The following is a 25,098-nucleotide window of genomic DNA, read 5'->3' as shown; positions in this document are numbered from 1 at the left end:
TAGAAAGAATAAGGGAAATTATTAGAGGAATCTTCAATGAGAAATCAACCTGCAAGTGCAATTTCTGATATGATGTAGTCCCCTCACAGAAGACAATTGTATATATACATTCTAATCAAAATTAGGCTCAAAACGATTACTTATCACAAGGGTGACTTTGATTATAGTGTCTTATAAATACAGTTCCCTAATGTACATTCTGAAATGGCACATCCAAGAGACATCAGTTCTATATCAGAAATAGCACACTGTAAATTTGGCTGCAGATACTACGTGCACTTAAAGTAACAGAATGGAGTCATATTACATAAACATTATTATACCTGGACTGAAGCCAGATGCTAATTTTATATAATATGCAAGTATTTTACTTGTAAGGGCCACAAAGTCACAGATAGCAACAGTTCTATACCTTTGATCCAGTATCATCAAATATCCAATGTTTTTGTTTTCTAAAATGAGAGTTTAAATAGTGGGACTTGGTTGTCTGCCAACACTTCTCTAGAAAACCTTGTGAATATTTCTGCGGACTTGTTTTGATGCTACATATTCTAAGTAGGAAACAATGAAAAAATGTTTGTTACCACAGCTAATCACAGTATCTATCTTTACCCCATCATACATATTCTGCATCTTGTTCAGAAGAGGAAAATAAAGGTCATGAGGAGGACTTGGCTAGAATAGGAATGCATGCATGTCCTTCTGCACATTCAGAATCTGATGAAGAACAGCAGGGAATATACAGAACAACTAAAAAAAGCATTTGCCTCCTAAGTTTATACAACATGGGATTGTTATGCTTTGTTTTGCTCATGTCTTTTACTATGAATAACTGTTCCCTGCAGCTTAGGACCAAAAAAAGTTTGAAAAACAAAACCTACTGAAAAAAAATCTGGACCTTATAAACTAGGGAGATATTACAGTCAGGTCCAGAAATATTGGGACATCGACACAATTCTAACATCTTTGGCTCTATACACCACCACAATGGAGTTGGAATGAAACAAACACAATGTGCGTTAACTGCAGACTGTCAGCTTTAATTTGAGGGTGTGTACATCCAACTCAGGTGAACGGTGTAGGATTTACAGCAGTTTGTATATGTGCCTCCCACTTGTTAAGGGACCAAAAGTAATGGGACAATTGGCTTCTCAGCTGTTCCATGGCCATGTGTGTGATATTCCCTCATTACCCCAATTACAATGTGCAGATAAAAGGCCCAAAGTTCATTTCAAGTGTGCTATTTGCATTTGGAATCTGTTGCTGTCAACTCTCAAGATAAGATCCAAAGAGCTGTCACTATCAGTGAAGCAAGCCATCATTAGGCTGAAGAAACAAAACAAACCCATCAGAGAGATAGCAAGAACATTAGGCATGGCCAAAACAACTGTTTGAAACATTCTCAAAAAGAAGGAATGCACCGGTGAGCTCAGCAACACCAAAAGACCCAGGAGACCACGGAAAACAAGTGTGGTGGATGACCGAAGAATTCTTTCCCTGGTGAAGAAAACACCCTTCACAACAGTTGGCCAGATCAAGAACACTCTCCAGGAGGTAGGTGTATGTGTGTCAAAGTCAACAATCAAGAGAAGACTTCACCAGAGTGAATACAGAGGGTTCACCACAAGATGTAAACCATTGGTGAGCCTCAAAAACAGGAAGGCCAGATTAGAGTTTGCCAAACAACATCTAACAAAGCCTTCACAGTTCTGGAACAAGATCCTATGGACAGATGAGACCAAGATCAACTTGTACCAGAGTGATGGGAAGAGAAGAATATGGAGAAGGAAAGGAACTGCTCATGATCCTAAGCATACCACCTCATCAGTGAAGCATGGTGGTGGCAGTGTCATGGCGTGGGCATTTATGGCTGCCAATGGAACTGGTTCTCTTGTATTTATTGATGATGTGACTGCTGACAAAAGCAGCAGGATGAATTCTGAAATGTTTCGGGCAATATTATCTGCTCACATTCAGCCAAATGCTGCAGAACTCATTGGAAGGCACTTCATAGTGCAGATGGACAATGACCCAAAGCATACTGCAAAAGCAACCAAAGAGTTTTTGAAGGGACAGAAGTGGAATGTTATGCAATGGCCAAGTCTATCACCTGACCTGAATCCCATTGAGCATGCATTTTACTTGCTGAAGACAAAACTGAAGGGAAAATGCCCCAAGAACAAGCAGGAACTGAAGACAGTTGCAGTAGAGGCCTGGCAGAGCATCACCAGGGATGAAACCCAGCGTCTGGTGATGTCTATGCGTTCCAGACTTCAGGCTGTGATTGACTGCAAAGGATTTGCAACCAAGTATTAAGAAGGGAAAGTTTGATTTATGATTATTATTCTGTCCCATTACTTTTGGTCCCTTAACAAGTGGGAGGCACATATGCAAACTGCTGTAAGTCCTACACTGTTCACCTGAGTTGGATGTACATACCCTTAAATTAAAGCTGACAGTCTGCAGTTAAAGCACATTGTGTTTGTTTCATTCCAACTCCATTGTGGTGGTGTATAGAGCCAAAGATGTTAGAATTGTGTCAATGTCCCAATATTTCTGGACCTGACTGTATATCTTTATTATTTTGTCTAAAATAGCCTGTACCCATAATGAACTTTTTTGGTTATGGCCATAATGAATAACTTTCTTTTCAAATGTGCAACCCAACATGATAAAGTTCAATCAGTCTGCCTGCAAAGCAGGTTTTACTATTATGGAAAAATTCAGGAGATTGCTAACTAGCAGGCAATTAACCTATAGACTATGCTTGAATCGACAGGTTGCAAAGGACCCTTACTCATGACCTAACTTTAGAAAGATTGATAGTGCATGCCTGCTATTGGGGAGGAGAGTTGGAAGGTCAGGAGCCCTAGGTGACACAATGGAGAGAGGTCAGGGATGAAGGAGCAGTGAACAGAGCAATGATATAGGGAAAAAGCAGCAGTACAGCCCGAGGAAAATTTAGATGAGAGTTTGGGAAGTGGAAGGGTATGAATTGAGAACTTTGGAGATGTCAAGAGAGCAGAAAGTACCGGAATATAGTTATTATATAGTTATTAAATAATAACTATATAACTTATATAGTTATTATATTCATCATTATAATAATGAATTATAGAATGGGTTGGTAATGATGGTCAGAACATTCTGTCAACTCAATTACACACTGAAAAACAAATAGCAATTTCTTTTTTATTATTTTTAGGAAAGAAATTTTAAAAATTTATGAAACAATCCTGATAAGGCACACTGACCCATCATCATTGTCATTTACTATCAAAGTGCTAAGCCAAACAACTGAATCTTAAACTATTTTCTTTCTCTTCCTGCTGCTGGATAAAAATCATCTTAATTTATTCTAAAAACAATTTAAGAAACAACCAGTATTCTTCAATAAGTATTAATCTGCAAATCCTTATTTAAGGTCCGTTTCTTTTCATGTGATGGTACATTTTCCACTTTTCTACAATGCAGCTATCTAAATTAGGATTTTGCCTATTCACGTGACAATCCTACCATAGAAGTTTTAAACAATCAATTTATAGCAAAATTTATTATAGAACAGCATTTCTAAGTGTGAATGATGTTATTTTGTTTCAGGACTGATGAGAGAACAATGGATTTTTTTATTTCAGATATGAATCCAAGCTATAAAAAGAAACAGATTTAGAACATAGTAATCTCAAGGTGGAATGCCTTAAACTATTACAGAATTTAAGGTTTTGTGTTAACTGTGAAGATTTTCAGATCAATATAAATGTAACAATGTCAGCCTGCTAATAATCCTGAATGGATTCAGAACCTCACGTCCCATTTCCCTTGTGTGTGTGAATGCTTTAATTTACCATTAATATTTAAAACTTTGGAAGGGGCACCCAAGATTGGAAGGCCACAGCTTCTGCATACTTGCTTTAAATTAGATGTGGTGATTTGTAGCCAATAAACGTGTGGGTACTAAGATCCATTTCTGCAACTTCTGGTTGCAGAGTAGCAATACTTTGCCACCTTTCAGCAAAAAGTTAATGATTTTTGCTGATGTGATACTTTTTTTGCTTTCTTTTTGTTTGTATAGCCAACCCACCGCATAAAATAGATTAGTTAAACATACATTACATATGTATTTTTAACTAAAAAAGTGCTTTTTGCCCTCCCCTTCTGTTAATAGTTCTACATCAGTTTCATGCCTTCTTGATCCCAAAGACAAAGAATGCATACTCCCTAACTGAAAAACATTCTTAACTACACTTTAAACCCTAGTTAAAAAATAGTATTTTGTACAATTCATTGTAGTTAATTAATGTCAGCCATAACAATTCATGTCTGACAGGAGAAGAACTACAGAGAGGAGATGGCTCTAGGGCAGTGGTTCTCAACCTGTGGGTCGCGACCCCTTTGGGGGTCGAACGACCCTTTCACAGGGGTCACCTAAGACCATCAGAAAACACATATTTATTTAATTGTATTTTAATGGTTTTTTAACATTTGTATTATATGTATTTTATCTTTTGGCTGTTCACCACCCTGAGTCCTTCGGGAGTAGGGCGGTATACAAATTCAATAAATAATAATAGTAATAACAATAATAATAATATTTTCAATGGTTTTAGGAATAATTTTATGGTTGGGGGTCACCACAACATGAAGAACTGTATTAAAGGGTCGCGGCATTAGGAAGGTTGAGAACCACTGCTCTAGGGTCTCCTCCTGATCCCTTCAACAGTGAAGAGACAGGAAATGTGACATGTCTTCTGGCCTTGAGAATCCTCGACTTAATTAATAAATCTTCTCACAATGAGATCCATGACTTTCTTTACCTGTGTAAGAATACATTTAAACCTGCTTCTAATTTTTTAAAAAATTACTTTGCAAAATGTGTAATTTAGATCCAAGTTAGCTGCATTCTGGGTTTCAGCTAAAGGCATGACAATTCTTTGAAAACAATCTGTTAAGATGAAAAAAAAAAACCTTCAGAAAAATATGAAATTGCTTAAGAGACAAGTCTACTCATTTAAAAAAAAAAAAAGATAATACAAAAGTTAGAGATTGCAGAAATGCCAACCCCTTGCTAGTTGCGCCCTATCCATCATAATTATGAGAAGGCTGAAAAGAAATAAATGGTTTCCTAGTAGATAGAAAAAAATATCAATAAGTAATTTAAAAGACAAAATTGATTGATAGCCTCTGGAAGAATGCACCAATGCTATTTCTTCCCCACTAACTTGCTGAAAACATCATAGACTTCTGGTTTCTCTTGTGCAAACTGCTCCACTGTATTTTTCTGCAACCAATCAGATGAGCGCATTTGTTGCTGAAGGAGACCAATTAGATCGCCAAGGGAGGAACTCCCGGAGGAAGTTGGTTCCTGGTGGTGAGACACAAAGATCACTTCATCTGTGCTGTCTACTGTGCCTTCTGATTCAGACAGACACAATGGATCTTTGTCTTCATTCAGGATTTCACGTTCTTGTTCTTCTAGTACTTCACAGATTCTCTGCATCCCTGGAAAAATGGGTGGGGGTGGGTGGGAAGTAAGTACGGGAAATAGATAGGATGAAATAAAAATTGGATGCAGATATTTGAAAATACCTTAATAAGAGTAAAAACATAGCCACCATCAGATTTTTCCTTTGAGCTAAATCAATAACCCAGACAATGAACTTACACTGGATACCATGAAAATCTACACCTGCCACCAACTCTCTCTTTTCTAGTATATACTTACAAATGAACCATTCCAGGATTTTTCAGTTCACTTAAGTGTTTCAAAATGTATTCAAACCAGCTAAATAAAATAGGACTTATTACTTCCCAAAGAAGTGTCCATGACTTGAGGGTCACTTACTCCTACTTCTCTGGTTCTAGAATGTCCATCTGTCTTCAATTGGTTTAAAAAATAAAGACAATAAAATCAGAATGCAAAGAAGAGCTAGGATGGTAAAACTAAGGAGGAAAGAATGGTATACACAACATTTGGCCAACCAACTTGAATACTGTCCAACAATTGTGTGCACATCTAATTCTATCTAGCATTTGATTGTTAATTCCATTTGCCCAGGACTGCAACATCCTATCTTAAGTGGTAGAAGTTGGATCATCTATTGGGCTAAACTTGGATACAATATAGATGAGGACAACACTAACCAAGCCGCAGTCGATTTATCTTATCAGCAAAGATAATGCGAAACCAGCCAGGCTCATTGCACTCAAATGAGATACCAGGAGAGAGTAAGACCTTTTTGTCCAGGAAGCGTTTCCACAGTAGCATCTCCTCTTCAAATGTTCTTTTTCTTAAATACTGGAATCAGTTGAAAAGAGAGTAAACGAATAAAAAAGCCAGTTTTATAGTCCTATAAAAAGTAATTGCATCATTCTCTCTCAAACTGCAGAAAATTTAACCCACACAGGATGGATAGACAATCTGTGTCATCAGATGTGGCAAAATTATAACTCCTAGCAGCCCCAGCCAATGATGAGACATGATGAGGTCTGTAGTTCAGCAATCTTTGTAGACCACAGTTTCCCTATCTCTACCCTAAAGACTAAGGATAGACTGAGAACCGAGCAAAAAAGTAAAATCTCATATCCAAACAGCAACCAAAAAAGATGTTTATGATGTGTGTATATGTGAAGATGCAAATACCGGTATGTGGTTTCCGACGTCCCGATATAGTCAGCTGGCGCCATCGCTGGCTATTGGGGGCGAATCATTGGCCCCCACGGAAAGGGCTGGTAACTTGGGCTCGTAACTTGGGCGTCCTCCTGGATTCACGGCTGTCTTTAGAAGAGCACTTGACGGCCGTGACCGGGAGGATTTTTCATCAGGTTCGCCTGATTCGCCAGTTGCGTCCCTTTCTAGATCGGGACTCGTTACGCACAGTCACTCATGCCCTCGTCACCTCTCGTCTGGACTATTGTAACGCTCTCTACATGGGGCTCCCCTTGAGGTGCACCCGGAGGCTCCAACTGGCGCAGAGTGCGGCCGCGCGGGTGGTTATGGGAGCAGCGTGGAGCTCCCATGTAACACCTCTCCTGTGCGAGCTGCACTGGCTCCCGGTGGTCTTCCGGGTGCGCTTCAAAGTTCTGGTTACCACCTTTAAAGCGCTCCATGGCTTAGGACCTGGTTACTTACGGGACCACCTACTACCATCAATAGCCTCCCACCGACCAGTACGCTCCCACAGAGAGGGGCTCCTCCAGGTGCCGTCGGCCAAACAATGTCGGCTGTCGGCCCCTAGGGGGAGAGCCTTCTCTGTGGGGGCACTGAAGATCTGGAATGAGCTCCCCCCAGAGATACGGAGGATTCCGGATCTGCACACCTTCCGCCGTGAGCTGAAGACTCTTTTATTTCATCAAGCTGGCCTCGCCTAAATCTTCTCCCTTTTAAGTGTAAATTTTAAATTTTTACTGTATTTTATAATATGGGTATTTTAAATTATGGGTATCAATTCAGCCAAATTTATTTAATTCATTTTATTCGATTTTAAATTTTGTATATGTATGTGTTTTATTTTATGGCTGTTCACCGCCCTGAGTCCTTCGGGAGTAGGGCGGTATAGAAATTCAATAAAATAAATAAATAAATAAATAAATAAATAAATAAATAAATAAATAAATAAATAAATAAATAAATAAATGTACATAATGCATGTACACATAAAACACACTCACAATGATGCGTATATTTCAGCCCTCCCAAACTTGGGCTCTCCAAATGTGTCAGATACTTAAATCCTACATTTTTAAATGCCTGGAAGCGGTGCGGGTTTGGATGGGGAGGAACAGGCTTAGACTCAACCCTTCCAAGACTGAGTGGCTGTGGATGCCGGCATCCCGGGATCTGGAGGTTCCATCCTTAATGATCGGAGGTGAAACCCTTGCTCCCTCCGATAGGGTCCGCAACTTGGGTGTCCTCCTGGATTCTCGGCTGTCTTTAGATGACCATCTGACGGCCGTAACCAGGGGGGCCTTCGCACAGGTCCATCTTGTGCGCCAGTTGCGCCCGTTCCTAGACCGGGATGCCCTCGCCATGGTCACTCACGCCCTTGTTACCTCTAGGTTGGACTACTGTAACACCCTCTACATGGGGCTGCCCTTGGGATGTGTCCGGAGGCTTCAGCTAGTCCAAAATGCAGCCGCGCGGGTAGTTACGGGGGCGTCTAGATACTCCCATGTAACACCTCTCCTGCGTGAGCTGCACTGGTACCGGTGGCACTCCGGATACGTTTCAAGGTGCTGGTGCTCACCTATAAAGCCCTTCATGGCTTAGACCCGGGGTACTTGCAGGACCATCTCCAGCTGTTCTCCCATCGTTCTGTGCGCTCTCACAGAGTCGGCCTCCTCAGGGTGCCGTCAGCCAAACAATGTCAGCTGACGACCCCCAGGGGGAGGGCATTCTCTGTGGGAGCCCCGACCCTCTGGAATGGATTGCCCACTGAGCTCAGGACAGCCCCCGACCTTCTTTCCTTCTGTCGCGAGCTGAAGACGTGGCTCTTCCGCCAATTAAACTGATCCGTTTGGGGGTACACTGGTATAATTTTAAATCTTTTTTAATTGGGTTACTGATTTTAATTTGGTATTGTATTGTGATTTGTATTGAAGTTGTCATTTTGTAAGCCGCCTTGAGTCCCTAGGGAGAAAGGCGGCATATAAATCGCAATAAATAAATAAATAAATAAATAAATAAATAAATAAATAAATAAATATGTGTATTTGAGCTACCATTATTTTTTCCCATTAAAAAAAAAAAAGATATTGACTTGATTTCTGTTAGTCCTTTCCTGAGACCAAGAAGAGAATTTCTGGTCTATCCAATCTATCCATTCTGTTTCTCACAAAGATCAATCAAACTAGATTGTAAAGATATTTTTGGGGTTTTTTTTGTCAAGATAAACTAAGTGGAATTTGAAATTCTAGATACAAACTATAGAGAAGATCAGTTGCCTTCATACCCTACTTGTAAAAAGAACCATCTGTTTTTCTTCTGGCAAATAGATACAGGGCATCTAAAGACCACTGACCTTTCGAAAGTCTATCCATATAAAAAAACCTGCACTGCGGTTGAGGAAGGGAATGCCAAGGGTCTTGAGTTCATCTGTTATAAAAGTGTGTGCAGCTTTCAGTCTCTCATGGTTGGTGCGTAAGTATACTTGGTTGATCCAATCTAGCCAAGAGTAGAAAGACACTTAGCAAAGACATAAATATGCATTATTACTTAATTTTTAAAAGCCTGATAGATCAATGGATGGATGGACTCCATTGAGAATATTGCCCTTTATGTAAAATAAGGCAACATTCATGTTCCACCTGCTCCATTTGATATGTGATCATTCATTTGTAGACATCATTTGTCACTGACACTGGACAAGAATGTGTATATGTAAATTAGGCCATAGCGAAAACAATGGTCAAGAATTTCCAAGGCTATATATTTGATGTGCTTGAGTGTGACCACACATAGGTTTAAGGTTGTTGTTTTTTTAAATCCCAAATTTGTCGAACTGGCAATCACCTTCAAAATACTTCCTGAAATTCTAGGATACAACTCAAAATTATATGGCAGATATATATTTATAAAAATAAAATAAAATAGGAACACCCGTAGCAAAAGTCTCTCCTCAAGAGGAGCAATGAATATAGATGATCTCATGTTACTCACCTCTGTCTCTGAGTAGCTGGGCAATTTGGTATTGTATAGGCCCACAGATACAATGAAAGTAACTAAAACAAGACACAGCTTTGATAACATCTTGGTTTGGTGTGTACAAGGCAGCAAACCGGATTCCAGACATAGCAAAATCCTGTAAATGAAGAGAAGCATTACCAATCCAGCTTCCATAATATAAGTACTGTAAATATTTTGATTCAACCAACATTCATAGTCTAAGAATTTAAGGGAGTATCACCTAAATAATAGTAGAATAATACTTACCTTACTAACCCCCCACAACACATGGGTCCTTTGTGGATCAGGCAATCTGTATGTAAGAAGAATACTTATATGAATATTTTCAATTAATAATTGAGACTTCTTGATCAACCTTTTCCACTCTGGTGCTTTCTAAATATATTTGACTACCACTCCCAAAATTCCCAGAGAAGTCATGGGACTTCCAAACTTCCCATTTGGAGTCATGGGAGTTATAAGAGCCCTGGTGGCGCAGCAGACTAAAGCACTGTTATTAACATCAGCTGCCTGCAATTACTGCAAGTTCAAATCTCACCAGGCTCAAGGTTGATTCAGCCTTCCATCCTTTCTAAGGTGGGTAAAATGAGGACCCGGATTGTGGGGGCAATTAGCTGACTTTGTATAAAATATACAAAAGTATGAAGGCTATTGCTTAATGCATTGTAAGCCACCCTGAGTCTCTGGAGAAGGGTGGCATATAAATAAATAAAAAAAAAAAAGTAAAGCACATCTCAAGGCATTAAATTAGGAAAGGTTGTTCTTGACCATCAACCCAGAATGCCAAAACAACAAAGAACATGATTAATAATTATTGATATTGTTAATAGAAACTTTGTCCCATAGGGTCAAATGAATCACCTGTTAATTTTGTGAATATGGAAAAATTGGAGAAACCGAACTTTTAAATGTCAGCAATACCCCTCCACCCCACCCTTTACTGGAAGCAAAAGGAGAAGCTTCGAAGAGAAAGTTTCTGTCAAGACTATGTCAAGATACAAATGATTAAATTTTCCCATTACTTGATCCATTCATCAACAGCAGTTTCATAAATTCCATCTATTGTAGTTTAGCAGTCCAACCCCTTCCCCCAAAAAGGGCCCAAGATCTTCTTCCTTCCTTCCTAAAAGATATGTTTTCCCAAATGTGTTTCAGGAAGTAAAGGGGAGCTCAACCTCTTTGCCTCCATATAATTTTCTTAACCACATTACAGAATTTGTCTGCCATTGCCTTCTTCCCAGACAATTGGGTGTCCCTCATCAAAGTATTAATCAGAGCTGACCATGCTTAGCTTCTGAGGTGAGCCACTGTGGCTGCTAGAAAAATGTGAGAACGATATAAAGTGGGAAGAGAAAGAGGTATTCTCTCAGTAGTGCTTTCTAAAATGAGAAAAAAAAATTGGATTACAAAGACACCTTCTGAAGCCACAAGATATGCTGATGCAGAAACACAAACAAAACTACTGTTCTCATTTAGGGAATATAGAATATTTTACTTCAAAAAAACAATTTCCACTTCTGAGCTGGAAAGGCACTCCTATCCTTCACAGATTGCATTATTTATTTATTTATTTTGCTAAATGCATAAGGCTTCTAACTATAATGATTTGCTAGCATTGGTGATCTTTGCTACTAGATGAGTGAAACTGTAAAGCAGACGTTACCTTTCCATTTCCAGTACACTGTGAAATGTGGCAGAATCATCAAAAACTGACAGCATATAGACCTCATCAACAATCACGTGCAGCTCATGTCTAGAACAGAGGAAAAGAGAAGACTTCAGCAGTTGGAAGGAAAATATCTGGCTCTCATGAAATAGGCAAGAAGTTTGCATTCTTTCACGGACAGTCACTATAATGATTGACTAGAAAAGAACATCCATGATTCTAAGAATGTTTGAGAATAAGAATGGAGTTCAAGCATCAGCTAATCAAGAACACACTCATTGCTAGAAATTACAACACAACTTCAATAGATACTACAATCTTCCCGTAAATGCTTTGATACACAAAGCAGCCCACTGATTAGAGTCTGCCTTAACTCTCCCACTAAAAGCTTATAGAGATGTAATGTAATGAAATTAATGAAATGGAAGGAAATTAGAAATCCCAGCCTCGATGACTAAACGTCTTTCAGTTATCTCTGATAACTGAGTATCTTCTACTTCCTTGAATTCATATTTGTTGCCCTCTTCCAGCACATTTTTTACTTCATTTTTTAGTCTCTCTTTCTCTCCCATGGAAACTGGAGATATTGCTCTTCAATGGCTCTAGTCCTACTGAGGTAGCTGTTTCAAGATGGTGCCAAATTTTTCACTTCATGGCAGGCACACCATAATAATTAAACAGGCCTGTTTCCTTTTCCATGCTGTTCAAAATCCACACAAAACCCTTGAGGTTATCTGTGAATGCAATGTTACAATAATTAATTCTATTCTTCCTGTTCATCAAATTCAAGTAAAAGCTGATCATAGTCTAAATTTGCATCAATCTACAGTAAAGGCCAGTGAACCTCAGGACCGAGAAACTCTTAGAGAGCTTAGGATATTTTTGTATCACCTTCTCTCACATAAACTGCTTCCACTTGAAAATTATGATTTATGATATTTGCATTCCTGGTTCTGGCCAGCAAGCTACAAAAAGGTTTCTAAATACTTTCAAAATCGATAACATAACAACTGTTTATAATATGAGGAAATGCTTGATGCTAACTGGGGACATATCATATTGAAATTTTGACCCATCAGATTCTCTAAAACATGTAAGATTGTCACACCTTTTTGCAAATTCCAAGTAGTCCTGTAACTCTGAGAGAGAATAGATATCCCCCAAGGGATTTTGTGGATTCAGGAGAATTAAACCCCTTACTTTGATGCCCTATAAAAGAAACAAGAGCATTTAGAAGTGCAAATATATGTGTATATGGGAACTAAACAGATCAATATATAAAATACAGCCTGTCAGGAAACCCACTTATTCTGCAGGACGGTGATTGTAAAAACCAACTTTTTTTATTATTAAGTGGCTGAAACATGCAGCTTGATTTCACTCTTTAAATGGAACATTGGAACTTACCTGAATGTTCATTCTATGTGCGCTGCAGGAGAGTCCAAGTAATGGGTTATCTTTAGTCTGGTTGGCCAGAGACTGAGTTGAATTTGCTTAGCCACGCCTCTTCCTCCTGTGAGCTTCAGTGTTTCAACGAAGAGGATCTGGAGATGACGTAGCCATGATGATGGAATTAGATCCCCTGAGCTGGAGGCTGGACCGCTACAAGAACTAGGGAAGGATTAGACTCTCCTGCAGCACACATAGAACGAACATTTGGGTAAATTCCAATGTTCCTTCTCCTGTGCGCTGCTTAGAGAGTCCAAGCAATGGGATATACCCAAGCTAAATATCCCTAGGGCGGGAGTCCGAGCGGTCCAGGGGCCTTTTGCCAGATAGAACCTGCTGCAGGACTCTTCTGCCAAATGATGCCTCGGCCGAGACAAACGTGTCCAATTTGTAATTCCTGATAAATGTAGTGGGAGAGACCCAAGTGGCTGCCCTGCAAATTTCTAGTATGGAAGCTTGTGTAGCCCAAGCTGCCGTGGTGGCGGCAATGCGTGTTGAATGCGCAATAATGTGTCCCCGAAGTGGTCTAGCTTCGTGCTCGTAAGCCATTGCGATGCAAGCCTTGAGCACCTCGCAATTGTTGATGGAGTCACTTTCTTTCCCAAGGAATTGGGCTGGAATGATAGAAACAGTGATTCAGATCTCCTGAATAATGCAGTCCTGTCTATATACTTGCGGAGCGCCCTACGAATGTCGAGAGTGTGCCAACGTCGTTTCCTGGGATGTGCAGGTTCAGGGCAAAAGTTTGGTAAAACGACCTCCTGTGCCCTGTGGAACCAGGAATTGATTTTGGGCACGAAGGTCAGGTCCAATCGGAGAACTACTCTGTCGGAGTAAAAGAGGCATAAGTCCTTGCGTACCAATAGAGCTGCCATCTCGGAAATTCTTCTAGCTGATGTGATTGCAATCAGAAAGGCGACTTTGAAGGTAAGTATCCTGAGACTGGCGGACCCTAATGGCTCGAAAGGCGAAGACGTGAGCGCTTGCAGGATGAGAGGCAAATCCCAAGATGGGTACCTATGTACAGTAGGAGGACGGAAGTTGGAGACTCCTTTCAGAAAACTTCTCACCCTCGGATGTTGAGAGAGGGTGATTGTGCCCTCGCAATGGAAGATAGTCGCCAGAGCAGCTACCTGCCTGCGGAGTGTGTTGGTAGAAAGTCCCTGCTTAAAGCCTGACTGGAGGAAACTCAAAACGTCCGGGATAGAGGCTAACGTAGGTGTTATGTGCGATTTGCGACACCAGCGGAAAATGATGATCATGTAGCTTCATAGATCCTGGTGGTAGACGGGCGGCGAGAAGCCTAAATGATAGAAATCACTTCACTTGAGAATCTGGATTTCTTCAGGTTTTCTCTCTCAAGTGCCAGACGGCCAGTTGGAGCCATTGTGGCTCGGGATGATGTACGGCCCGCTGGCTGAGGGAAATCCTGTCTGGCGGGATCCTCCAGGGGCGTGATACCTACAGCGACACTAGGTCCGTAAACCACACCCGTCTGGGCCAGTGCGGTGCCATTAGTAGAATTTCCTCATCCAGACCCTCAGGAGAGGGGTCGGACGAAAGGCATATAAGAGTCCCTGAGGCCAGGGCACCCGGAGAGCGTTGGTTCGATCCCTGGCATCGGAAAGTGGGAAAAGAACCATGGTAGCTGAGTGTTCCTTGGAGTGGCAAATAGATCCACACATGGTTGGCTGAACCTGGTCGTCAGTTGGTGGAACAGGTCTGGGTGGAGACACCATTCGGACTGGTTGATGGTTGTTCTGCTCAACCAGTCCGCCTGTTCGTTGTTCGTTCCGGAAATATGTTCTGCCTGAAGGGAAAGTAGATGAGACTCCGCCCAGAGGCCAAGGCTCGCCGCTTCGGACATCAGATCCTTGGATCGGGTGCCCCGTTGTCTGTTCACGTGCGCCTTGGTGGTGACATTGTCGGTCAACAGCAACATGTGATGGTTCGTCAATGAGCGATGGAAATGGCGCAGAGCTAGGTGGGCAGCTCTCAGCTCCAGCCAGTTGATGTCGTGTAACAGTTCCTGTGGGGACCATCTGCCTTGAGCCATCTGGGAACCCATGTGTGCCCCCCAGCCAAATAGACTGGCATCCGAAGTCAGTGTTAGTCGTGGAGGATCCTTGAAAAGACAGCCTTTCTCTAGGGAAGGCGACATCCACCAATCTAGGGATCGGAGGACCTTCGGTGGCACTCTGACTCTTGTCGGGGAATGGCTGTTGCCTGTTCGTTGGCTTGGTAAGAGGAGCCATTGCAGGGTTTGAGAATGGAGCCTTGCCCAAGGAACTATGGTGAGGCAGGAGATCATCTTCCCTAACAGCTGGGACAATACTGCCAGGGACACTGACCGGGATGACCTGACCTGCTGTATTATGGCCCGTATGCTGGCCTGACGTTCTGGTGACAGGAAGACCTGACAACTGAGTGAGTCTATGCGTGTCCCTAAGTGGAGGATACTGTGGGAGAGAATTAACTGGCTCTTTTCCAGATTTACTGAAAAGCCGTGTATCTGAAGAGTGTGGATTGTCTCTAACAGATCCTGTATTGCCTGCCTGAGGGATGACGATTGGATCAAAATGTCGTCTAAATAGCATTGAAGCCTGATGGGGCGAGTTCGAAGACGAGCTGCCACAACATCTAGGAGCTTGGTAAAGGTCCTGGGGACAGAGGAGAGACCGAAGGGAAGGGCTCTGTATTGAAAGTGTTGTCCTGCGTAGCAGAATCTGAGATATTTCCTGTGCGAGATCCGAATTGGGATATGCAGGTAGACTTCTTTGAGATCTATTGATGTTAGGATATCTCCCTGTCTGATGCAATTCAGTATTGAGGTTAGGGATTGCATCTTGAAGCGCTTGTATTTTATGTGCATATTGAGTTGTTTTAGATCTAATATACCCCTGCTGCCCCGATTTCTTCTGGATCAGAAAGAGAATCGAATAGAAGCTGAGACCCCGCTGTTGGACAGGCACTGGTTCTATGGCCTGTATGGACAACAGGTGGTGGATCTCGGCTTCCATCAGAGACCTCTTGGTGGTATCTCTGTGTAGCGTGCAAGAGATGAACCTCCTTGGGGGGGTGGAGGGTGGAAGAAAATTCCAAGGTGAGGCCAAGCCTGACTGTTTGCAGAGCCCAGGCATCGGCCGTGGTCAGTTCCCATTGGGTGACGAACATCATGAGGCGGCCTCCAATGGCAACCCCTAACTGGGAGTCACTTGGACCTGCGGTAGGGTCTACCACTGGCTCCCTGAAAGAGTCTCCTAGACTGAGACTGTCTGGGCCTGTCCCTGAATAAGGCTCTATCCTGGGAGCGATCAGTGGTGGGGGGGTATGTCCTCTGGTAGGTTGGGGCGGGGTAACCGCCTTCAGACCCATGAAAGAACTGCCTGCGATAGAAGGGAGAGTATCTCCTGTCAGTCCTCCTGTGTGGAAGGGGAAGCATTTTCCGTTTGTCTTTGGTCTCCACTAGTATGGTGTCTAGAACTTCACTGAAGAGATTGCTACTTTGGAAGGGAGCAGACGCCAACTTCCACTTGGATTTCATATCGGCTTGCCAATGGCGAAGCCATAGTAAGCATCTAGAAGTAACTTTGGACGCCAATGCTCTGGAAGCAAATTTTGCTGCATTAAGTGTTGCATCAGAAGAATATTCTGCTGCAGCTATCAATTTGTTGATGTCCTGATGTAATCTGACATCCCCTGGTGGTGCACATGCCTGCATTTGGGGTAGCCAAAGGAGAGATGTTCTGTTAAAAAAGGAAGCTGCTGTGGTTGATCTAATTGCCCAGGCAGCAGCTTGATGTGTCTTACAAACTGACATCTCCGCTTTCCTATCCTCGGTTTTCAGCCCTTCTGCTGAGTCTGAGGGGAGAATGTTAGATGAGGCCAGATTGGTGAAGGGAGCATCTATTGCTGGTAATTTAAGCATGTCCTCCACTTCCTGCTCTACGGTATACATCTTCTTGTCTAAACCACTGGGATTAGACAAGGACCTAGGTTGGTTCCACTGTTTCCGGATAATGTCTACAAATAATTTGGGAGAAGGAACAACCTCTTGAGTAGTGACTGGTTCAGTGAATAAATGGGCATTGGGATCCTGCTCAGCAGAGCGATCAGATGCCCCAGCTGCAACCCCCAAATTGGCAGTGGTTTTGGCCTTATATAATAAGGTCTTAAACATGTTGGGATTGAAAAGACCAGCGAATGCTGGCTTGTCAGGTGATTTATCTTCATCCTCAGATAGCTCATGCTCCCCAAAGTCTTCCTCCTCCCAAGTGTAAGACACCTCGCTGCCCTGATACTCTTGAGGTGAATGAGGAACCTGGGAATAAACCCTTTCTGGATGGCCCTGGGGCACGTTGGGTGTGGTGCCACTGGGAGCGGATGCAGGTATGCCCCTCCTGAGCAGGGCTGAATCAATGCCCTGGGCAATGGTCTGGGTAAGGATGTTGCAGAGCTCCTGAGAAAGGACAGGATTTTGGTTCTCCTCAGGGTGGAGCCCCGCCGCTGTAGGAGTGAATGTGGCTGAGGGAGCTGCCTTCCTAGGGGCTGAAGTGGCCACTTGCTCTGAGGTGCCCTGACTAGATAAGGGAATAGCATCCTCTGTATAATTAAGCAATTGAGCTGGAGGATGTGTAGGATGGTCTGGAGACCAAGATATTCTGTCCTCAGGTGATCCTGAAGAGGACAAGCCTTGAGCCAGGGAAATATTAGCCTCTGAATGGCCTGAGTGGGGGCCTGGGCCTGCAGAGGCTTCTGCCCGCTTTCGGGCCTTGGCAAATTGTTTTTCTAAAGCTTTTTGCCTTTGCTCTGCATCTTTATCAGCAGCTGTTGAAGTAGAAGCCTTGGATCCAGTGGAAGGCCCAAACGGTGCACTGATTGTCTTACTTTGATCAGAAGTCATAGTTCTTCTAGAGGCAGAAGATGAGGCTGCAGTATCTTTGGAGTGAGAAGAGCTGCGATCCGCCATCTTGGAATGAATAAGCAGATTCAATTATAGAAGACACTTGAATTGCAGTTTTTTGAATTAAAGTATTTCTCTTCACTCCAATTCTAGCAATTAAGGCGCCAAACTGACACTAGTTTGTAAGCGCAATTGCAACTGCTGTAATAAGATTAGGTACGAAACTGATCAAAACAGCCCCTTGCGCAACCACAATGAATCAGCAGTAAACAAAATGGTGTGGGACAGACACTACAGTCCCCAAGCCACTATCCAATTTCAAGCGCTAAACCAGCAATGCGGTTTATGAGCACTGGAGCCGATCACCAAACTCACGTGGCTCCTTACTTGCTGTACTGACGAAAGGAGAGACCCAAACGATCCTCCGGAGCTCCGGATGGCGGTCCGCTGTTTCCTGCCGCTGATCCTCCTCAAGGGGGCCGAAATTGAGGCCAAAGTGAAGCGCTGCCGCTGTGCTTGCTATAGCGGCAATGGTGATAGGCTCCGGAGTGAACGTTTGCTCCGGAACTAATTGGCTCTACGGAGCGGCTGCCGGCTGCCACGCAGCGCTGGGGATAGTTTTAGAAGTGGTAGAATCAAATTTGAGGCAATTGGTGAGAAAGATGGAATTTTGTGGCTATTTGAATTAGATTTGGAAAGTCCACGCAATGGAGAGGGAATAGAAGCAAGTCTCTTTAGGCTGACTGAGTTAAAACACTGAAGCTCACAGGAGGAAGAGGTGTGGCTAAGCAAATTCACCAGCTGCCTGCAACTACTGCAAGTTCAAATCTCACCAGGCTCAAGGTTGACTCAGCATTCCATCCTTTCTAAGGTAGGTAAAATGAGGACCCAGATTGTGGGGGCAATAAGATGACTTTGTATAAATATACAAAAGTATGAAGGCTATTGCTTAACACATTGTAAGCTGCCCTGAGTCTCCGGAGAAGGGCGGCATATAAATAAAAAATAATTCAACTCAGTCTCTGGCCAACCAGACTAAAGATAACCCATTGCTTGGATTCTCCAAGCAGCACACAGGAGAACAGCGCATTCTACAGTGTGGCAATTTTTTTTTATGCATGATCCTGATGGATTTAAATCCTCCCCCCTCCTCCCTATGTATTAATCTCAAAGAAAAGTAGCTCCACCCTTCCTTAGGAGTGCTTTGGAAAAATAGTGCAAAGAAAGTTGCTATAAGATGAGGTCAGAGAGTCTACTCTTCTAGAAGCTACATCTTTCCAATGTCCCTGATGCCTGCCCCATCCCAGTTAATAAAATCAACTGGGTATGATGAGTTCTCACAAGTATTTTAGAGCTGCAGACTATTTGTAGTTCATTCTAGCCTACTATTTTTTTAAAATAATTATTAAAACAGAACATTAAAAATACATTTAATTGATAAACACACCAAACACAAAAGTCAGAAAGGGTAATAAAATAATACAGGTAATTTAAAACTCTCTAAGTAAATGATCCATACCGAAGGAAAAAAGTATCTTTCTACTGAACAACAATTCCTTCATTTTCTAGTGGAAAAACAATTATGTTAGAAACACAAATGATAGAAATCTTTGGTAAAGCAAATTTCTTTGTCATATATTCATTTGGAAGTTAGATTAGTAAGAGGGCACTTGTAGGTAGCACTCTGACCTTCATTTCATTCAAAGTTAAACAGGCTTAGGGAAATTACTGGTTGAAGGTAATAACTTTTTTTAAAGGTTTATTCATTCTAAAGGGTTTAAACACAGAACAAGGAAAGTTGCTCCAGATGAGCTCATATTGCACTTGACAACCAATGTTTAGAAAAATAGTTAAGGCTGGCAGACTAGCTTGCCACTGGAATGATCTGGTAAGAATTGAATCAGCAAAGTTCACCTCTGATTGTGCATCCTGCAAGGCTTTCTTTAGCTTATCCACTGTAAGCTGGAATGGACGAGTGCAACTGCCAGTGACCTGAAATATACCAAACAAGAGATTGAATAGTGGCTTTCAGATCCAGCACGTGCAACACTAATTGTTGCATGTGCTGGATCCGATGCGCGGGTGCCGTCGGCCAAACAATGTCGACTGGCGGCCCCCAGGGGGAGAGCCTTCTCTGTGGGGGCACCTACGATCTGGAACGAGCTCCCCCTGGAGATACGGAGGATCCTGGATCTGCGCACCTTCCGTCACGCGCTTAAGACTTTCTTATTTCATCAAGCTGGCCTGGCCTAAATCTTCTCCCCTTTTTAAATGTAAATTTTAATTTGTTTTTAAATTATGGGGTATTTTAAATTTGTCTCAGCCAAATTATTTAATTCATTTTTATTCTATTTTAAATTTTTGTATTTATGTGTTTTATTCTGTGGCTGTTCACCGCCCTGAGTCCTTCGGGAGTATAGTATAGTATAGTATAGTTTATTGAATAGCCCGAAGGCCTTTTCAAACAAAACAGAAGAGAAAAAGGGAAAAAGATAAAACAGTTACAAAAATAGCAATCTAAAAATATATGCTAGATGACATTAAAATTTTACCATATCGAATTTCAATAGCTAAGTTGCCAAGACTAGAAGACTAGATAACCCAAATAGGATAGCTCCTCTCTAACTGAGCTCATCTTTCTTACAATCGATAAAATTTTCCTTGATATAACTGGCTCGTATTGCCGTCAACCTTTTAAGGTATCGAGTGATCGCTCTTACCAGGGGAGGAGAGTCAGCCCTGAACAGAAATGCTAATTTTTGGCTTATATTCCAGTGGGGAAATTTATTTATAATTGGGGACAGATATTGATTTCTAACTTCCTGATAGAGACTACATTCGAATATTATATGCGCCGTGTCCTCCACGACGTTTACCCCACATATGCATATTCTTTTGTCATACGGGATTTTCCGATAACGGCTGAATCTAACGTTGGTATCTAGAAGTTCGAATCTAAACTTAACAAATAACTGTCTCTCCACTGATGGCATTTCTAAATATAAATACTTTTCCAGGGTGAAAGTTGTTTTAACTGCTGTCAGCAGTTTAAGGGAATGATTAGTTGAAAGGGTTGCCATATCCATTTGCCCATGTATATCTTTAATCCGTTGTTTAACTTGGTTCAGTGTGTCACACAACGGGAACCCTACGCCATATTGGTTCAATATTTCTGACAGCCGGGTTAGCCAGGAATACCTTTGAGGATTTGAAATCTGCTGTTCCTCTAGACATATTTTAGGGAGTCTGCTGGCATCCATCTGGGTCATTTTTAGCCAGTAGGCTACCGCCCTAGTGATTGTATAGGTGTATAGTGAGAAATGTCCCAATTCAGCTCTGACGGCTGCAGCTGAAGTGGAATTGTTTACCCCAAGCATCCTCCTTAACAGATTATTTTGAGTTCTCTCTAATATGGGGGCCTCTGTAAGACCCCAAATTTCAGCACCATAGAGCATGATCGGAACAAGTTTAGCCTGAAAGACTTTACGAAGAGGTAAAATGGAGGTTGGTTGGATTCGTTTACTTAATTTAGATACAAGGCTTGCTCCTGCTCTAACCTTTTGAGAAAGGTATTGATGGTGCGGAGTCCAACCTCCTGCACTGGAAAAAACAATTCCAAGATAAGTATATTGGGTAACTTGTTCAATTTTTGTGTCGTTAATCTGCCAATTGTGCTTTTTATTCTTGTTGCCAAAGACTAAAACTTTTGATTTAGCTACATTTATAGTCAAGTGGTTTGCAGTACAGTAACGTGTGAGCTTGTCAAGAAGTCTCCTCATTCCTATTTGGGTTCTAGAAAACAACACTAAGTCATCGGCATACATTAATATGTTAATAAATCTAGAGCCTATTTGGGGGCTGTGCGTCATAAGATCATCCAGCTGCGCTGGGATATCATTTATATAAAGGTTAAAAAGAGTAGGGCCCAGCAGGCAGCCCTGCCTCACTCCTCTAGTTGTCGGTATGCTGTTTGTTGAGGCCCCATTTGCTGCATATCTGACTCTAATTGCCGTATTAGTATAGAGAATCCTGATCAACAAAATAAGTCTGGGGTCCATCCCCATAACTTGTAGTTTCCTCCACAAATGGTTCCTATCTATAGAATCAAAAGCAGCAGTAAGATCAATAAAGGCGGTATACAGCTTTTTCCCCTGGGTCTTGTATTTATTAATTAAGTGGGAAAGGACAAAACAATTGTCTATGGTAGACCTACCTGATCTAAAACCTGCCTGCTCATTTGCCAGAATTTCCTTATCCAAGCACCAGTCCTCTATTTTATTTAGGAGATGTTTCGTATACATTTTTGAAATTATATTAAGAAGACTGATGGGTCGGTAGTTGGATGGGGCGGCTCTGTCACCTTTCTTAAAAATTGGGAGTAGGGCGGTATAGAAATTCAAATAAATAAATAAATAAATAAATAAATAAATAAATAAATAAATAAATAAATAAATAATGAGGAATATTAATAACCAAGGTGGCATCATTCAGACATTCACAGAACTTGGAATCTGCATGTATTTCAAGAAAGATATTTCAGCAAATCATAAAAAATGTTGGAATGCTAATCTAAGCACAAGCATTCTTTTTATCCAGATTCCCAAATGTTTGTATCTCCAAGTCCCTATGATCTATTTACTCTCCTATCTACTTTTATATCACGCAACATTACCATTAATATTCTGCTAATCCAACCCAATAGAGAATATTTGGTCGACGTGAGGGCCAACCCAACTGGTTACAAGTTTATTGTTCCTATGATCAAGTGATATAGCCAGAAAGCTGAATGGAATGCCAAGAGATTCCAGAATATGGTAATCATTCATATGCTTACTTACCTGGCTATCTAAATAGGCATAAACCAGCTTGACCCTGCCATACATGTGCACATCTTTGATGATTCCTCCATAGAAAGGAGTAGCAATCAGGAATGCTTCTGAAATAAAAAGAATAAAGCAATAACCTACTGCTGCTACTGGCATTCCTTATATTACTGAGGATCAGTTCTATTATTTATAAGATTTGATATATACGGTATGTCTATGACGATACTCAGTCATCCAGGTCATAGTTGACTTCTTCAACTCTTGGATGAGAAGTGAAACGTCTTCAAAGAAAAACCAGAAAATCCAGTTGCCTCTTGAAAAAGCACCTTTGGGACTTCGAACTATATGTTAATTTAGTTAATTTTGATTTTGTGGTCTGCAGTTCTGATGGGTTTTAATGTCATTTCCACACCTCAAAGACACAATGTACATCCGTCAATGGAATGGAAAAGGATTTTTTTTTAATTAAAAAACTACTTGAGAATTCAGTCAAATTAACAATAGTTTTTAAAGAGCTAAGACAGGGCAAGCAATTTTATTTTCAGCTGGAAAAGTACAAGTTAGGTGGTTTTATTGGAAAAGCTTTGGAGATGATGGGAAGATGATGGCTGCCTAGTTTGCCCATCCCTGTAAAATGAAGTCTTACCCAGCTTCCCGAGAAAAATTGTGTCAACTGTAATTCCCATCACACTCCATCATCATGGGCATTAGCTTGTGGAATGCTATGCTAGGGCAATTCAAGCAGCAGCATATGAGAAAAAGGACTAATAGAACAGCCTCAAACTTTTTCCAGTGAAAAAGGTAACACAGATCATTCATCTCAGCAGAGAGAAAAATAGGTCTATCCCAAGAATCTCTTCCTGAGAAGGAAATGAGCACTCAATGCAGAGTCCATGAAAATATACTGTACACCTTTCTCCTTTTGGATTTAACCCCTGCCCCATTACAAAAAACTCTCTTGTGATTTCCTAGCTCATCACTCCTAGAGAACATTTAAAGTAGAATAGAATTCAAATGAAAAGAAAACTGAATTGATAAAGACAAAAAGAATTAAATTTTCTGAAGCCCTATACTCATATTTATCCATTTAAAGATATATCTATTTAAAGATGGGAATTCTGTGGGGGTTTTGTTTTTGTTGTTTTCCACTGTATTCTTGGATGAGTGCACATACTAGGTCAAATGTATGAATGTTGTACATATGAAGTAAAGCAGAATTTACTAAGAAAAAAGAAAAAAAATGAGTTCCATTATATAATATATAGAGGTATGCCTACAGATATTCTTTTTCCACAGAGTTCATCTTCTTTTGGCTCATAAATCATTGTCAGTATACAAATACGATAAATAAATATCTGTGTAGTTTGTGGTATCATCACATACAGCAGGGGTGTCAAATTCAAAGCCCAGGGCCAGATCCTGCCTACTTAGATCTGGCCCGCGGGGATGCCCTGGAAACAGCAAAGGACCGGCCCGCAGTGCCTCTGCCAGCAAAAACCGAGTTCTGTGGCATCTACCCCCAATGAGAATAGCCAGAATGTTCAAGAATAAATCCGAAAAGTGTTGGAAATGTCATCAGATACCAGGCTCATATTACCATATGTGGTGGACGTGTGTGGAAGCCAAAAGATACTGGACTAAAATCCACACATGGTTGGAAAAAAACCAGAGATTTTTTTATTAGGGATTGTACCAGAAATATACAATAGAGAATTGAGATATCTGATTGTGAATGTATTAACAGTGGCTAGAATTGTGTTTGCTAAAAACTGGAAAAATGAGAAAATACCAATGCAAGATGAAGTTATTAAGAAAATAATAGAATGTGCTGAAATGAGCAAATTGACATTTGAAATTTGAGAACAAGAAGATAAACAATATTATAAGATATGGGATCTATTTTATCAATGGCTAGATAAAAAAACGTGGAAATGAAATATGGTTGAGACTAGGCACTGGTCTTACCTTGAAGGCCAAATTTCTTGATAGTTGTGTCATCATCCAGATGTGGGCTGCTTCAGTCGGATCTGTTGCTGGCTGAGCCATAGTTTTTTTGACCACGCCCCTTGCTCCTCCCTTTGGGGTCCAGTTTGGTGAAGAAGGCCACAGGAAAGATCTCCAACAGGAACCACCATAATCAGAAATAGAAACTGGTCCAACGGGACAACTGGAAAATAAACTCTTTTAACATTAATGAAACAAACTGTACAGGCCCTGAGACAGAAGGAGGGGCTGGACGATGACACAACTATCAAGAAATTTGGCCTTCAAGGTAAGACCAATGCCTAATTTCCTTGATCCAGTTGTGTCATCGTCCGATGTGGGACATACCAAAGTTTTGGCAGTCCTAAGGGCGGGATGACGAAGGGCCTGGTGAGATCCCTGTCCGGTGCACCTGTTGCAAAATCCTCCTGCCAAATGCCGCTTCCGTAGAAGCAAAGACATCTAACTTGTAACCCCCTTGTCTAATAAATGGCAAGGGGGTGGACCAGGTGGCCACCCTGCAGACCTCCTCGAGGGAAGCCTGAGTTGCCCAGGCTGCCGATGTAGCCGCACTCTGGGTGGAGTGAGC

General features: G+C 41.5%; 1 protein-coding gene across 1 annotated transcript in view; it reads right to left on the bottom strand.

Annotated features, from left to right (window-relative positions):
* Window positions 1-3,249: 3,249 nt before the first annotated feature.
* LOC139311190 (probable inactive 1-aminocyclopropane-1-carboxylate synthase-like protein 2) overlaps window positions 3,250-25,098 on the bottom strand; it is a 42,480-nt gene continuing 20,631 nt past the window's right edge. The window contains exons 7-15 of the mRNA XM_070935566.1: window positions 22,539-22,636; window positions 19,615-19,692; window positions 12,457-12,557; window positions 11,346-11,435; window positions 9,929-9,974; window positions 9,656-9,797; window positions 9,018-9,160; window positions 6,142-6,295; window positions 3,250-5,499 (exon numbers count right to left, since the gene is read on the bottom strand). Coding sequence (XP_070791667.1) covers window positions 5,201-5,499; window positions 6,142-6,295; window positions 9,018-9,160; window positions 9,656-9,797; window positions 9,929-9,974; window positions 11,346-11,435; window positions 12,457-12,557; window positions 19,615-19,692; window positions 22,539-22,636 — 1,151 coding nt within the window. The 3' untranslated portion in view covers window positions 3,250-5,200. The remainder of the gene's footprint in view (window positions 5,500-6,141; window positions 6,296-9,017; window positions 9,161-9,655; window positions 9,798-9,928; window positions 9,975-11,345; window positions 11,436-12,456; window positions 12,558-19,614; window positions 19,693-22,538; window positions 22,637-25,098) is intronic.

Source organism: Pituophis catenifer, unplaced genomic scaffold, assembly GCF_029215685.1.
Source record: "Pituophis catenifer annectens isolate HBS135680 unplaced genomic scaffold, rPitCat1.0.hap2 SCAF_1, whole genome shotgun sequence".
NCBI classification, from domain to species: Eukaryota; Metazoa; Chordata; class Lepidosauria; order Squamata; family Colubridae; genus Pituophis; species Pituophis catenifer.
The sequence above is the reverse complement of the archived record's forward strand: the minus strand, read 5'-3'. Positions and strand labels throughout refer to the sequence as shown.